This window comes from Cotesia typhae, unplaced genomic scaffold (assembly GCF_013202065.1).
Source record: "Cotesia typhae breed Kobodo isofemale line unplaced genomic scaffold, CoteBio_Ctyphae scaffold_58, whole genome shotgun sequence".
In the NCBI taxonomy this organism is placed as follows: domain Eukaryota; kingdom Metazoa; phylum Arthropoda; class Insecta; order Hymenoptera; family Braconidae; genus Cotesia; species Cotesia typhae.
Genome location: NW_027423778.1, coordinates 1,735,226 through 1,751,071, shown reverse-complemented (window position 1 = coordinate 1,751,071; position 15,846 = coordinate 1,735,226). Strand labels below are relative to the sequence as shown.

Here is a 15,846-nt window from a genome sequence, read left to right as displayed (position 1 = left end):
AACAATTCAATGAAATATCCTCACTCCTGTACAAAGCAGTTAAGAAATAAACATGGTCCCTCGAGCCGGATTATTAGAATCCATTTAAATATCATCATCAACGACAAAAATTTCTCTTGGACTCTTCTACGGGCCTAAATGAGTGAAAAATAATTTTCAGCCTCAGACTCGAAGCTTGGGTCTTTTTAAAGGAAGAAAAACTTCTTGGACTCTTCTACGGGCGTAAAGGAGTAGAAAATAATTATTCTCAGCTTCGAGGCTTGGGACTTTTCAAAGGAAGAAAAACCTCTTGGACTCTTCTACGTGCCTTAAGGAATAGAAAATAATTATTCTCAGCCTCAGACTCGGAGCTTGGGTCTTCTTAAAAAAAGAAAAACGTGTTGGACTCTTCTACGGGCCTAAAGAAGAAGAAAATAATTATTCTCAACCTCAGACTCAAGGCATGGGTCTTTTTAAAGAAAGCAAGCCTCGAGTCTGAGGCTGGGAATAATTATTTTCTACTTATTTAGGCTCGTAAAAGAGTCCAACAGGTTTCTCTACCTTTAAAATGACCCAAGCCACCAGTCTAAGGCTGAGAATAATCATTTTCTACTCCTTTAGGCCCGTAGAAGAGTCGAAAGTATTGTTTCTAGAGCAAACTTATAGACGATCGAAAAGCTCATAAATTTTTTATCAAGAAGCAGCATGATACTAAGAAGCTTTTTCCAATATTCCTATAAAAATAGTGATTAGAATAATCTAAAGATACCGCACGGGTAATCATGAGATATCAAAAGAACTATCTTCCTAGAAGCAGCCATAATTCTTTAAAAATTGATTTAAAAAAAAATTCCTAGAACATCAAATTCTTAGTTTATGAAATTTCGAAAATAGAAACCTAAGGCACTGAGGATCTATCTCCAATATTTCGAAAGATGTAGTAATTCGAATGATTGAGACACTTTACGAGTGATCATTCAGAATCAAAAGAAGTGTTCCTATGCAAGTAGCCACAACTTTGGAAATATTTTTTATCAAGAAGCAGCATGATACTAAGAAGCTTTTTTCAATATTCCTGTAGAAATTGTGATTAGAGTAATCAAAAGATACCGCACGAGTAATCATGAGAAATCAAAAGAACTATCTTCCTAAAAGCAGCAATAACTTTTCAAAAATTGATTTAAAAAATAATTCCTAAATGATTCCTATAGATGTTTCACTGGGAAAGACTTTAAAGACTTTTGTAAATCTCTAAATATAAATTTACATTTAATTGCTACGGGTACTAGTATGGGGCAAATGGTCAAGTAGAGCGTGTGATGAGTACACTTAAAAATATGTTCACTGCTGTTGAGTCTAATAATCGTCCATGGCAAGACGCCATTGGTGATGTTCAGCTAGCTTTAAATTCAACCGCGAGTCGTATTACCAAATCTAGTGCATTAGAATTATTAATTGGTAAGAAGGCGAGACCTTACGGGTTGTTAGTTGATGACAACGAAAATGAAATTGATATCTCTAATGTAAGACAACGAGCGATTGATAGTATAGAAGAGAATGCTAATTATGAGAAGATTAGATTCGATAAAAATAAAGCTAAAGTAAACAGGTTTAAAATAGGAGATCATGTTTTGATTAAAAATGAAGAACGTAATCAAACGAAACTCGATAGGAAATTTAGAGGTCCATTCGTAGTAACAGAATTACTTGATAACGACAGGTACACACTAAAATCGTTAAATAGTAGTAGAAGTTATAAGTATAGTCATGATAAGTTGAGAGAAATGCCTGAGAATTATATTCCTAATGAGTTGGATGTTTTCTCGGACAATGAAAGTTGTGCCGAGGAGACTGTTGATGTTGGTTCTGAAACAGGGACTATGGCTGAAAATGAGACCAGCAATGACGCAATGCACTGATGGCTGACTGCAGGTCGTGGACCTGGAATGTTTCTGGCATTCCTTATATCGCACATGCATCAGTGTGTAGTCGCAACTGCAAACTAAATTAGTGGCTAATGTTAGTTTGATCAGGGCGCGATGGGCAGCTGATGATGTGGCGGGCAGGTAGTTGTGGCAACTACAAAAATATGTTTGGTACTGTATGTGGCATACAGAATAGCCTAGAGATAGTGCAGAGGTCTATTTGGTGGATAAAATCAAATTTTGTTTGATTATTAAATGATAAGGAATAATGATTGATGGCTTTTCGATCTCTTGAGTACTATACGACAACTTTTCAGGATAATAAATAATTAATGGATTTCTGTTACTCGAGAGGACTTCTGAATCTAATTTTTTTGTTTTTTTTGTAATTTCACTGTTGTAAAATGCTTTATGTTAACCGATCAATGGTTTAGATACACCCGAGGACGTGTGAATGTCAGAATGGCCGTGTCGGAGAGTAAAGTACATCAGAGTATTTCTCTGACAAAATGATGGGAATATTCTTTAGAATAGTAATATTTTTAGTAATATTTCATATTTAAAGAATGTACTTTTACTTCGAGTATGGTTGTAAAAATAATTTTAACTGCGGTAGGCTTAGACCTAGGTCGACACATGGTTGTTAACGTAGTCGTGATCACAGGACGATAGGGGTATCATACTTTTTTCTTTGTGTCAATACTTTTTTTTAATCATTTACCCCGTTTTTCGAAAATCGAGTTTTCAACGGATGTTGATGTTTTCAGGTCCTAGGAAGCTTCCCCGAATGTTTCCTCGATGATGTCTATATGTATGTGTGAATGTATGTTGTACGTGTGTATGGCCGTATGTAAACCTATTTGGGACGATAAATTGTATTAAAAAAGTTTAAATTAAATTAAATTGAAATTTCATGCTTTTTTAACCTTTATGCTTGTAGGTGTACTTCAATCTATCTGACAGACAACAGGCATCTCAAGAAAAGCCCTGCCATTACAATCAATTTACTTATTTTATGACTTTGTGTAAATTGAGAAATCAAAATAACTAGTTAAATCCTATTGCCATTAAAATTCTATTTCTTTTGTTTTGAGTACTTACATCTTCACTTCTTTTCAATGATCAACAAAAAAATATGTTTTCTTAATTTTCATATAATTTGACTATCAATTATAAAGTATCAAAAAAAAAAATAAAAATACAATCAAAATTAAAAAATGGATAATATTCACAAAAAGGAAAATAATCCCCGCAGAGCATCAAGAATGTCTGAAGACCACAAGTTATTCTTAATTCAACTAATTAATGAAAAAAAAGACATTATTGAAAATAAAACTACGGATAAAATATCAATAAAAAGCAAACAATTAGCGTGGGAGGAAATTGAGAAGAAATATAAAGTAAAGAATCAGCACAGGTCTTCTGAAAGTTTACAAATGGCTTGGAGAAATATAAAAAAAATGGCAAAACAATATTCTACAAACATGAAAAAACAAAGTCTGGGTACAGGTAAATTGTACATTAATCTTTTTACTTGTTTATAAAAAATTTAAATGTCCTTTAGAAAATTTTATTAACTAGATTTAATCTAAAATTCTGAAGTTGGATTTGTCTATTTAAGTATTAATATTTCAAAATAATAGGTGGTGGAAAAAAGAAAATTTTGGAAAATGAAGTGTTTGATGCAGCATTGAATGTTATCAATCATGTGACTGTCATTGGACTTCACAATGAGTTCGATAACGATGCTGATTTAACAATCGAAGAATTTTTGGATGATTACGGAGATTCTGAATCTAACAACGCTGTATTTGAAGTAATAATATATTTATATATTTAAAATGCGACGAGTTTAATAGAAATAGAATAAGTGATTTTAATTTTTTTTATTTTTTTAGTATTTATTAAAAAATGATCAGGTTCCAGATTGGAAAAAAAATAGTCCCTCGAATTTAAAATCTTCTGTCAGTGAACCATTGAAAATTAAAAAAAATAAGAGTGACTTCATCTTTAGGCCATATGATACTCACAAAAGGGCAGACTTATCTCCTAAAAATGAACTTGCACTTATTTTAAAAAAGCAAGCTATTGAAAAGCATGGGTATGAAATTGAACTGCTAAAACTAAAAATTGAAAAAGAAGAATTATCAATTCAAAAAATGAAAGATATGAAAGAAATTGATGATGAGTCTGATTATGAAAAATATTAACGTTTAATTATCAAATTAATTATATTTTATTATTTATTTTTATTACGCGTTTGCTCAAAATATTTACGGGTTTTACGCGTTGATTATGATTATTAAAGTATAATATATACACATATTGGCGAGTTTTTTAATTTTCATTATCGAGAAATTCAAATGGAAAATCTAAATAACAATACTAATATTTATTTATAGCAAGTTAAATTTCATTTATTTATTTCAAAATATGTTTTGCGTTACATGTTATATTGTAATTTTTCCAATTTATTGTATTTAATAAAGTCAATCTTACCAAAATCTATTTTTTTAAATATTAATGAAAAAAAAATTGTAAGAAGATAAATAAGTATTTTTTTTTAATTTTACATCAAATGTTTTTTATTTATTTTTAAAAAATTTTGTTTTAAATAAAATGGTTTTATGATATTTTTAATTTTTAAACCAAAAAATTTATGGTTTTAAATTAAAACTTGAAATTGATATTCATTTAAAATGTAAAAATATAATTTACACGTTCACGGAAAACTTGGATAGGTCGTTGCTCCTCAATTCAATATTTAAATTAATAATATTTTTAACGAAATTATAATTCCATTACACTGATTTATATCACTCTTTTTAAATTATGTTTATCAATTTATCTGTCTGGTAATAGTACACAAGGTTATATTATTGAAAACAAACATGAACGTAGGTAGAAATAAAATTTTAATATACACGTTCAGAGTAATCATCAAGTAATAACGTCACTTCATACATTTTTCTATGTTGGTACAACTTTAAACTTTGGTTTAATCAAAACCCCGGGTTGAAAAACTGGCCCTAAATGTTTTCCAAGCTGAATTGGCAAGCTTGAATAATAATTCGCTATTATGTCTTCGCAAGAAGTATATTATCAAATTAAATTATGCAAATTTTCTCATTGATTATTTATTTGAACTATCACCGGCAAACTTCTTTTAATTTGCTTAATAACATCATCGCCCAAATGATTGAATAGCCACTTTTTCATTCAGAGATATACGTTTTCATGAAGATAGTTCGAGGACGGACCTCAAAATAATTCATTCTGATTTAGATGATGCCTCTGATGCGAAAAATCCTACAAATTAAATGTTATGAATTGAAATTTCATGAGGTTGTTTCGAATGGTTGTTCAATAAACTAATTGAGTGGAAAACTTAAGAAAATTCCGAATTAGTTCCATGTGTTTATTTAGATGGAAAAGTGGTTGCGAAAATGATATTTTTGATGTCGAAGCGCTCATAAACGCAATAAGTGAAATTTTGAGCGCTTAAGTATGGAATTAGCGAGAAGTTGCAGGGATGGACTTTAGGGTCAACCGTTTTCCTAATTTTTTTTGTTTTAAATAATGTCATGAATTCGAAACATTATGAGAAATTTTAATGATCATCTTACAACCCTCTTCAGACATGAGGGGATTACAATGGGGCAACATTGGGGCTGGGGCTGGGGCTACAATGGGACAGCACTACGATGTTCATAACTTCATCCCATAATTACTAAATTTATATCTAAAAATAATATAATTTTTTTTTTTTGTAAACGGAAAACAATCCTTAATTTTCCATGTATTTTGAATAATAAAAAAAAGAAGTTAAAATTGCGGGATTAAACTTGAAGGATTTTTTTTTTTTTCAATTAGTAGATCAATATTCAAATGGTGGAACGAAAAAAAAACAACAAACCATCTTCCACACCGAATCACCTGTACATATAATTGATGATTAATAATTAATAAATAAGAAATAAAAAAACATTTATAAATATCGCGCATCGCTGACATATAGTGCCACCTGTTGGATGCGTCTATTGACATCACACGGGATATTATTTTTTTCAAAAATAAAAAAGTTAAAAGTCAATTATCCAAAGGTCATTCAAAGTTATTTTTTTGTGATCGATGTCTTAATCATTATAAAAAAAAAAATTCGTTTAATCAACACAAACTTGATTGTTTTAAAATAAAGAAGGTTTGTATGGAACTTCCAAATGAAGAGAATAAAATTTTAAAATTCACTAAGTTTCAGTATAATGATACTGTACCATTTGTTGTGTATGCAGATTTAGAATGCATGCTTGAACCCCAAGGAGATGATGAAAACAACTCTCAGAAACATGTTCCACACAGTATAGCATTTTATTGCCATTGCACTTACAATGATAAACTTTCCAAATTTGAAATTAATCGCTCACCGTCTTGCATTGAGTGGTTTGTAAAAAAATTACAGTTTTTAGCTTCTGAATTTGATCACTATTTACGCAATCCAATACCAATGAAACAACTAACTAAAGAGGAACAGAATAGTCATGATCAGGCAACTATTTGTCATAATTGCGAAAAATTTTTCATTTCTGATCAAGATAAATGTTATGATCATAATCACTTTACGGGCAATTATCGCGGCCCTGCTCATACAGCCTGTAATTTAAATTATCAGAAACCTCAAATAATTCCAGTTGTTTTTCACAATTTATCTGGTTATGACTCTCATTTTTTAATTAAACATTTAGCTACAGTTTTCGAAGGTAGAATGACTTTACTACCAATTAATAAAGAAAAATATATATCTTTTACTAAATCAGTTTTAGGAACTTTAGTTACTTTACGCTTTATAGATTCATTCAAATTTATGGCATCTAGCCTAGACAAATTATCAAGATATCATCTTATCTTGAAGATGATAATAAAAAAATAACAAAATCATATTATCCCGATACAGAACAATTTAAATTAGTCACTCGTAAAGGTGTATTCCCATATGAATATATTGATTGCATTGATAAACTTGATGATAAACAGTTGCCTGATAGAGACTCATTTTATTCAAGGTTATCTAATGGCTACATTTCTCATGAAGATTATGATTTTGCAAAATTAGTTTGGAATAAATTTAATATCGGTACCCTAGGAGAGTACTCAGACTTATATCTTAAGACTGATGTACTTCTTCTAGCTGATATTTTTGAAAATTTCAGATCAAGTTGTTTGAAAACGTATAGTTTAGATCCATGTCACTTTTATACCCTTCCCGGTCTTGCACTTGGTTCGTTATAGCTATGGTTCGTTATACTGGTGTAGAACTTGAGCTGTTGACTGATCCCGAAATGTTACTTTTTATTGAAAAGGGCATTCGTGGCGGGGTTTCAATGTGTGTTAATCGGTATGCTGTGGCAAATAATCGTTATATGGGAGAAAAATTTGATCAGAGCAAGGATGAATCCTATCTCATGTACTATGACGTAAACAATTTATATGGTGCAGCAATGAGCATGTCATTACCAAAAGGTTCATTCGAATGGGTAGAGGTTAATCAGTGTGTAGATCAGTACTTGAATGATGTTGATGAAAGTATTGGTTACATACTAGAAGTAGATTTAGATTACCCAGAAGAGTTACATAATTTACACAAAGATTTGCCTCTATGTCCTGAACACTTTGCACCACCAGGAAGTAAACTAAGCAAATTAACTACAACTCTTTATTCGAAAAAAAATTATGTAATTCATTATAAGAATTTAAAACAATGTTTAACTTTAGGTTTAAAGTTATCTAAAATTCATAGAATATTGAAATTCAAACAATCTCCATGGCTAAAGCCATATATTGATAAAAACACACAGTGTAGACAAAATGCCAAGAATGATTTTGAAAAAAATTTATTTAAACTCATGAATAACAGTGTATTTGGTAAGACTATGGAATATGTAAGAAAACATAAAGATGTGCATTTAATTACTAAATGGGAGGGAAGGTATGGTACTAAAGCTTTAATTTCTAAACCTAATTATCATAGTCTTACTATTTTTGGTGAAAACATAGTTATAATTGAACTAACAAAAGCTAAAGTCTATTTTAATAAGCCAATCCATGTTGGATTTTCTATACTAGATTTATCGAAAATATTCATTTATGACTTTCACTATAATTATATTAAAAACAATTATCGACATACCTCCAAATTAATGTATACAGACACTGACAGCTTAATCTACCATTTTACTGTACCAGACATTTATGAAGACATTAAGCGTTATCTATCAAAGTTCGATACCTCTGACTATCCTGTTGATAATATTTATCAAATGCCGTTGGTTAATAAAAAAGTTCTGGGGCTTATGAAGGATGAAAATAATGGAAAAATTATGTCCGAATTTGTGGGTCTCAGAGCTAAACTGTCTGCTTTCGAAATATTTAATCCTGCTGAAGAAAAAGATAAAATTAAAAAAGCTGCAAAAGGTGTCAAAGGTTCAACTTTGAAAACCATTACATTCAATGATTTCAAAAAATGTCTGAATGACCACATTAATTTATTGCATGAACAATTTATAATCAAAAATAAAAATCATGAAGTATGGACTTCAATCCAAATAAAATTATCTTTAAGTTGGGAAGATGATAAACGTCAGTTATTAAAAAATAGTACTAACACTTTACCATGGGGATTTAATGTGTCTGTGAATGATTTAATGAAAATAGAGAATACTCAAGATAAAATTAAGAAAATAAAATTTAAAAAAAGTAAATTAATGTAAATAATTGTAAATCTAGTTCAAGGTTTATAAATAAAGTATAAAAATTTATGTTTTAAAATTTTTTTATTTTAATTCAATGTATCAAACCTTCCATCTATAATTTATTTACATATCAGTTTCATCAATCCAGCTATTGTGTTTACTATCAAAGCCCAACCATTTCACATACAATTTATTTCCACGTTTTTTTAACACTTTCTCAACGAGGAAAATATCTGAGTACTTGGCTTTGCTGAGTTCTTCGTTGTAAAATCCACCTTTAATTGGTATACCAATCCAGTCTTCCAGCTCATATGTTACCGGATCCGTATTTCGCACTTTTGTAACTGTGAATAGTTCCGTTGTCCAGTTTGGTGTATAACCTTTTTCAAATACATGCTTGTACCTGCTTATGCGAACTACATCTCCAACTTTAAATCTATTTTTTTTCCTCTTTGATGATTGAGATTTCATTGGTATATAAATATTTTCCAGCAATGACCATTCCTGAGTCTTAGTTACATCAATAGGTTTCATTTTTATTGTGCGATGTTTAGTATTATTGTAAGTATTTACCAACTCAGCAAGCATATCAATCCATTTGTAACTTCCACGAGCTGAGAATTTTCGCCACATTTTAGTTTTTAAGGTTCGATTGAATCTCTCAACTATACTCGCTTTCATGTTTGAATATGTTGAATATAAATTGATGTTGTGATGTTTCATGAGCTTTTTAAATTCTGTATTGTAAAACTCTTTACCCTGATCAACATGTAAATTTTTGGGAACTCGCCCCTGCTCAAGCACAGACTTCATAGCACTGGTGACTTCAACACCTGTCTTCCTTTTGATTGGAACTGCCCAGGCACACTTTGAAAATGTATCTATAATTGTTAGTAAATACTTATATCCTTTATTCACACTCGCATATGGGATCATCTCCACTAAGTCAGCTTGCCAAGTTTCATCAATTCCACGAATATCAAAATGACGATGTGGATAATTTCTTCGAGCTGGTTTATGAAGTTCATGCGCTATCACTGATTTTTTCTCCTCCATTGATTATAGCTTCCAGTTTCTTTATTCGTTGAGTATTCTGAGTAATTAATTCTTTTTTATGTTTTTGTCGTTTTATTATCACTTTTAATTCTTTATTTTCTTTTTTTAATAAATTAAATGAAGTCTCTAACATTACCATTTGGGAGTGCAAATGTGAAATGACTTCTGATTATTCTGTCATGAAACTGTTATACATTACAGACAGTTCTTTTTGAACAAATTGTACAGTTGCTGCATCGTTAACGCTTATAGGATTGTCAACATTACACAGTCTCCTATTCTCTATATCATATTGTCCATCAGTAGTTATTTTGAAACCTTGTCCACGTGGTCCTGGTGGTCCGCTGACTCCAACACCATTTTTCAACGATCGTCCAAATATATCAATGCTCATTGTTCTGTTTACTTTGACTGATAACCAGTGAATAAAAAAATATTTTATAAACTGTTGCTAATATATAATTCCAGCCTCCCTCAACTCTTCAATAATTAAAATAATTTCATTGGTGTGGCTTGAATTACCAGCAGCTTGAGATGCCATAAACAAATGTAGTCTGTCAACCAATTCATTTGGATCATCCCAGTAAACATAATCCATGTGTGCCTTTCGTTTTTTTGCTATCATAAATTTTGGTAATCCTTTACCAGTATATTTAGCAAGATAATCAGCAATATATTTCTCATACTTTTGAGAATAATCTCGATAAATACCATTATCTGGTTTATAATTTTTTTTGTGCATATTCGTAAACTCCATAATTTCAAAATATTTTTGTAAATCATCTTGAGTGATCAGTGAATCTTGTGGTGATTTTTGGAATATTAACTCCAATAAACCTTCAATTGTTGGATAGGTTTTATCCTTTATATGAATAGTATTACCAATAAATTTTACAGCTGAATCACCTATATATAATTCATGATTTTTTTTACGCACACCATATCTTAAATCAATCGTACGATGCTTTTTATTTAAATTATTCAAGTATTTGGTCAATAAATTCGGTTTAGTTGGAGTACTTGTATTTACAGGAGATATTTACATTTCATCAATTTTACTGTTAGCTGTGTCATCATCTGTTATTAAACTATCATACTTAGTTATTTCATCATTTTGTGTTTTTTCAACCAATGCAAGTTTATTTTCTTCTTTGACTTTATTTTCAGTTTCTTCTTGCTTAAATTTTTTCTTTGATGATTCAATTAGGCTTTGCAGTGGTGTTACTACGGGCTTAAATAGTTCATTCAGATTTTTTTCGGCGGTATCTTTTCCCATTTTCAACAATTTATGCTTTTGTCTTATAGCATCACTAACTTGAGATATTTGACGTAAAATACCTTTTCGCTCTGTAATTTCTTCAGGTTTCATGTTGGTGCAGTGATACTTACAGCATCTATGACTATAATTAATTGAATGTTGGTCAATTTATACTGATAAAACAGTCAAAACCTTTTCTATATCTTCCACTATTCAACTCACTGTCTTTATCAATGATTACAAAGCCATACTTCCCATCATTCCAGCAAACTGAACACAAATCTTTAAATAAATTGTATGACATATCTGTATTTACATGATCATCGTATAATACATGCTTTAAATTCATTTCATCTTGACGAAATAATGCTAGAAAATTAACATTGTCTCGAATTAAATGTTTTGGTATACGTGTATAAGTTTGGCAAAGATAAAAACTGTCTACACCTTTGTGTCGACTCATGCAGAAGTAATCTCTGATGTGATCTTGTTTTTCACATGCAACATCATCAAATATCATCAATGAATTAGGCTTTACATCATCAGGTGTCACTACCGCTTCATGTTCATCAAATGTATAAAATCCAATATCTTTAATAGGTTTTAACAAACATGCTAGAAATTTGTATTTCGGTTGGTTCAGAGACTTCGAATAAAGATAGATATTGTCAAATCTCAAACCGTTTGGATGTGTAATGAGAGACAACTGAGCGTTCGTTTTTCCACAATTTGATGGTCCGCAAAACACTGCGCGTACACTATTTGGTAATAAAGAACCGTGTCTTTTAATTTTTTTTGTTCCTGTACCAAGAACAATTTGATCAAAATTGATCACAGGCAACTTATTTTTCTGTTTTTTGAACTTCATGTCTCAAAGCTGCAGCATCGACTTCACTAATCAGGTATAAATACCAGCTTTTATAAAATTGTTGGACCAGTTGTGATGGTATCGTTATGAAGAGTAAATGTGGTAAGGGCTTCATAAATAATCTTATCAACAAGTTACCAATTGAACTTCATATCCCAGGTTATCAGTATTGTGGACCTGGTACAAAGCTAGCGAAACGATTAGCTCGTGAAGATCCTGGAATTAATCCTTTAGACACTGCGTGTAAAGAGCACGATATTGCCTACTCTACCAATCGAGATAATTTAGAAGTTCGCCACGAGGCTGATAAAGTATTAGCCGAAAAAGCCTGGCAAAGATTTAAAGTAGCAGACTCTAGTATTGGAGAAAAAGCTGCTGCATGGACTGTAAATAAAATAATTAATGTCAAGAGACGATTTGGAATGGGGCTGAAAAAATCCAGTAAAAGAACAAAAGTTAGTAAAAAACGTAGCAAAAAAAGAAAAATGAGCAAGAATCCTCAAGTAGCGCTAACAAAAGTTGTAACAGCGACTAAAAAGTCTATGAAAGCGGGTGGAGATCCTATAAAATCAGCGCTCAAAGGAGCTGGTGAAGCGGTGAAAAAATCGGGCGGTAAGAAAAATGTCAAAGTGCCTCGTATTTTACCAATCCCATCAAAAATAGGAGGAGTACTTCCATTTTTCATTCCAATTTTTGCGGGGCTCTCTGCTATTGGGTCTCTCGCTGGTGGGGCAGCAGAAATTGCAAAAAGTATAAATGATGCAAATGCTGCTAAACAACAATTGGAAGAAGCCACACGTTATAACATGAAGATAGAAGAGATAGTCATGGGTAAAGGATTATATTTAAGACCATACAGACGTGGTATGAGATTATATTTAAGACCGTATCCTGCAGGCAAAGGATGCAAGAAGATGAGAAAAAACAAGTAGAGCTACCACATCGAGCATTAACAAATGTCGATATACTGAAATATGCTAAGGTTTTGAAAATTCCAAATTTCCGTGGAGTTTTTATGAGAAATGACTTACCAAAATCTGGACCTAGAAGCAATGAATCAGCAATTATCAATCTAGATGATAAAGATGGACCTGGTACTCATTGGGTGGCATACAAAAAAATTGGTAATAATGTAATTTATTTTGACAGTTTTGGTAATTTACAGCCACCCCAAGACCTTATGAATTATCTCGATGTTGGTAGAGTAAAATATAATCATGAAAGATATCAAAATTTTGATTCAATTATATGTGGGCATTTATGCCTCAAATTTTTAGCTGGACAATATAAATTAAAGTGACACACTGTTCAACTCGTCAGACATGGCTGAGTCATTTACGTTAACGCTGACTGGATCATCCTCAGTGCTGGAAGCTAACTATTTTCCACCGATTGAATTATCACCAGCTAAAAATTATGTTTTGGGGTTTGTAGAGTTACTGACATTTAATTCGATACCTAATATAGATGTTGGTGCAAATAAATTTTATGTGTCTTATTCAGAGGACAACGTTGGAGATAATAAAAATAATATTACTAGTGAAAAAGTAAATAGTAAGAAGACAAAAAAGTCGAAAAGAAATGTTGCAATAATTACAAAAACTGATGATAGTAAGTTCTGTTCTAAATAATGAAGTGACAATTCCAACAAATAGTTCTGAGGAATTCATGGAAGTTACAAAGAGTGATGAAAATACAATCTCTGTTGATAATAAAGTTCTAACTATACCAACAGGCAGTTATGAAATTACAGACATTGAAAATTACATACAAAAATCATTACCAAAAATCAGTATCAATATTAAAGCCAATAATAATGAATTGAAAAGTGAGATTAAGTGTGATCAGTTTATTGACTTTAGACCTAAAGATTCTATTGGTCAACTATTGGGATTCACAAACCGTCTCCTTGAACCTCACAAAACTCATTTATCAGATATGCCTGTAACCATATTGAAACTCAACGCTCTAAGAATTGAATGCAATATCACGTCAGGCGCATATATAAATGAATACAAAGTTCACACAATTCATGAATTTTTTCCAGGTGTACCACCAGGATTTAAGATTGTTGAAGTACCAACACATGTCATTTACCTTCCAGTCGTCGCAAACGCTATACACAATGTGAGACTGCGAATAGTTGATCAGGATGGAAAATTAGTGAATTTTAGAGGTGAAACTATTACTATCAGATTACATGTGAAAACTACTTAATAATGGGTATAGTTTTTGATACAAAAATTGGTTCTGGGTATAAAAACAATCCAACATGGGTGAAAAATATCAGTCGACCAGTACCTCACAGAGTATTAACACGTCAGAACGCAGAATTCCTCAAGAATCTCGGATTAAAAATACGTGGAAAATTCGTAAAATAAAAATAAGCTTTTGTTGTCTTGAGTGTATGTAATAACTCGACGAAAGTAAATTATTTGTGAGTAATGTCGAAAAATCCAGTTTGTGACAGTTTAAATAAATATTTAGAAAGTGAACAGCATAAATACGGTAGAGATTTTTGTAAGTATAGTTGCAACGAAAAATCTGAAAAAATTAAGGGATCTTCAAAATACAACGGTCCAGAAAAAGGTGACAAATACGGTACAATAGGAGACAGGCGCTCGAGACGATAATGGCAGATATCTTAAATATTCAACAACCAATAATTTTTGATGAGTCAATTGCTCATTATGAGTCACATGCCCATCAGCCGTATGCTTCATCAACACTGAATAACAATGATGAAGTTCGTATTACCATTCAAAATCAGAATTTGTACATACTTCCGAGCAAAAGTACACTACATGTTCTTGGTAAATTTACAAAAGACGACAACACCGCTGTTGCTGCTACTACGAAGCTTGTAAATATGAGCTATTATGGGAATTGGAAGGTTGGAAATAGTGTAGATCGCTTGGAAATGACCTGCTAAACACGATTATGATATTTAATTGGTGTAATTCGAAAGTTAAATATTTGAACGTTTCCGCGCAGGACATAGTCGATTACATAACTTTGTTTCTATGCGTCTTGGAGGCGTAGAAATAGCCGTGATCGCTTGGAAATGACCTGCTAATCACGATTGTGATAATAAATTCGAGAAATTCGAGAGTTAAATTATTGAACGTTTCCATGCTGGAAAACGTCGATTACATAGCATAAAAATGGCCGAAATATGGCCCAGATGAGGCAAAAATATAGCACATATATGGTTAAAATATGGCCGAAATATGGCAGAAATATGGCCCGTATCTGGCTCAAATGCATCACAAATGTGGCTGAAGTATGAACGTTTCAGCGTAGGAAACAGTCGATTACATAACATAGCTATTATGGGATTTGGAAGGTTGGAAATAGTGTAGATCGCTTGGAAATGACCTGCTAAACACGATTATGATATTTAATTGGTGTAATTCGAAAGTTAAATATTTGAACGTTTCCAAGCAGGACATAGTCGATTACATAACATTGCTATTATGAGAATTGGAAGGTTGGAAATAGTGTAGATCGCTTGGAAATGACCGGCTACTCACGATTGTGATAATAAATTCGAGAAATTCGAAAGTTAAATTTTTGAACGTTTCCATGCTGGAAAACGTCGATTACATAGCACAAAAATGGCCGAAATATGGCCCAGATGAGGCAAAAATATAGCACATATAGGGTTAAAATATGGCCGAAATATGGCACAAATATGGCCCGTATCTGGCTCAAATGCAACACAAATATGGCTGATGTATGAACGTTTCAGCGTAGGTAACAGTCGATTACATAACATAGCTATTATGGGATTTGGAAGGTTGGAAATAATGTAGATCGCTTGGAAATGACCTGCTAAACACGATTATGATATTTAATTGGTGTAATTCGAAAGTTAAATTTTTGAACGTTTCAGCGTAGGAAACAGCCGATTACATAACTTTGTTTCTATGGGCGTTGTAGGCGTGGAAATAGACGTGATCGCTTGGAAATGACCTGCTAAACACGATTATGATATTTAATTTGTGTAATTCG

At 31.7% G+C, this 15,846-nt stretch overlaps 1 protein-coding gene across 1 annotated transcript; it reads left to right on the top strand.

Annotated features, from left to right (window-relative positions):
- Nucleotides 1–3,075: 3,075 nt before the first annotated feature.
- Nucleotides 3,076–4,393, top strand: LOC141537121 (uncharacterized). Its single transcript, XM_074257961.1, has 3 exons — nt 3,076–3,413; nt 3,548–3,720; nt 3,803–4,393. The coding sequence occupies exons 1-3, from the start codon at nt 3,122–3,124 to the stop codon at nt 4,112–4,114; spliced, it is 777 nt and encodes a 258-aa protein (XP_074114062.1). The 5' UTR covers nt 3,076–3,121; the 3' UTR covers nt 4,115–4,393.
- Nucleotides 4,394–15,846: the final 11,453 nt, after the last annotated feature.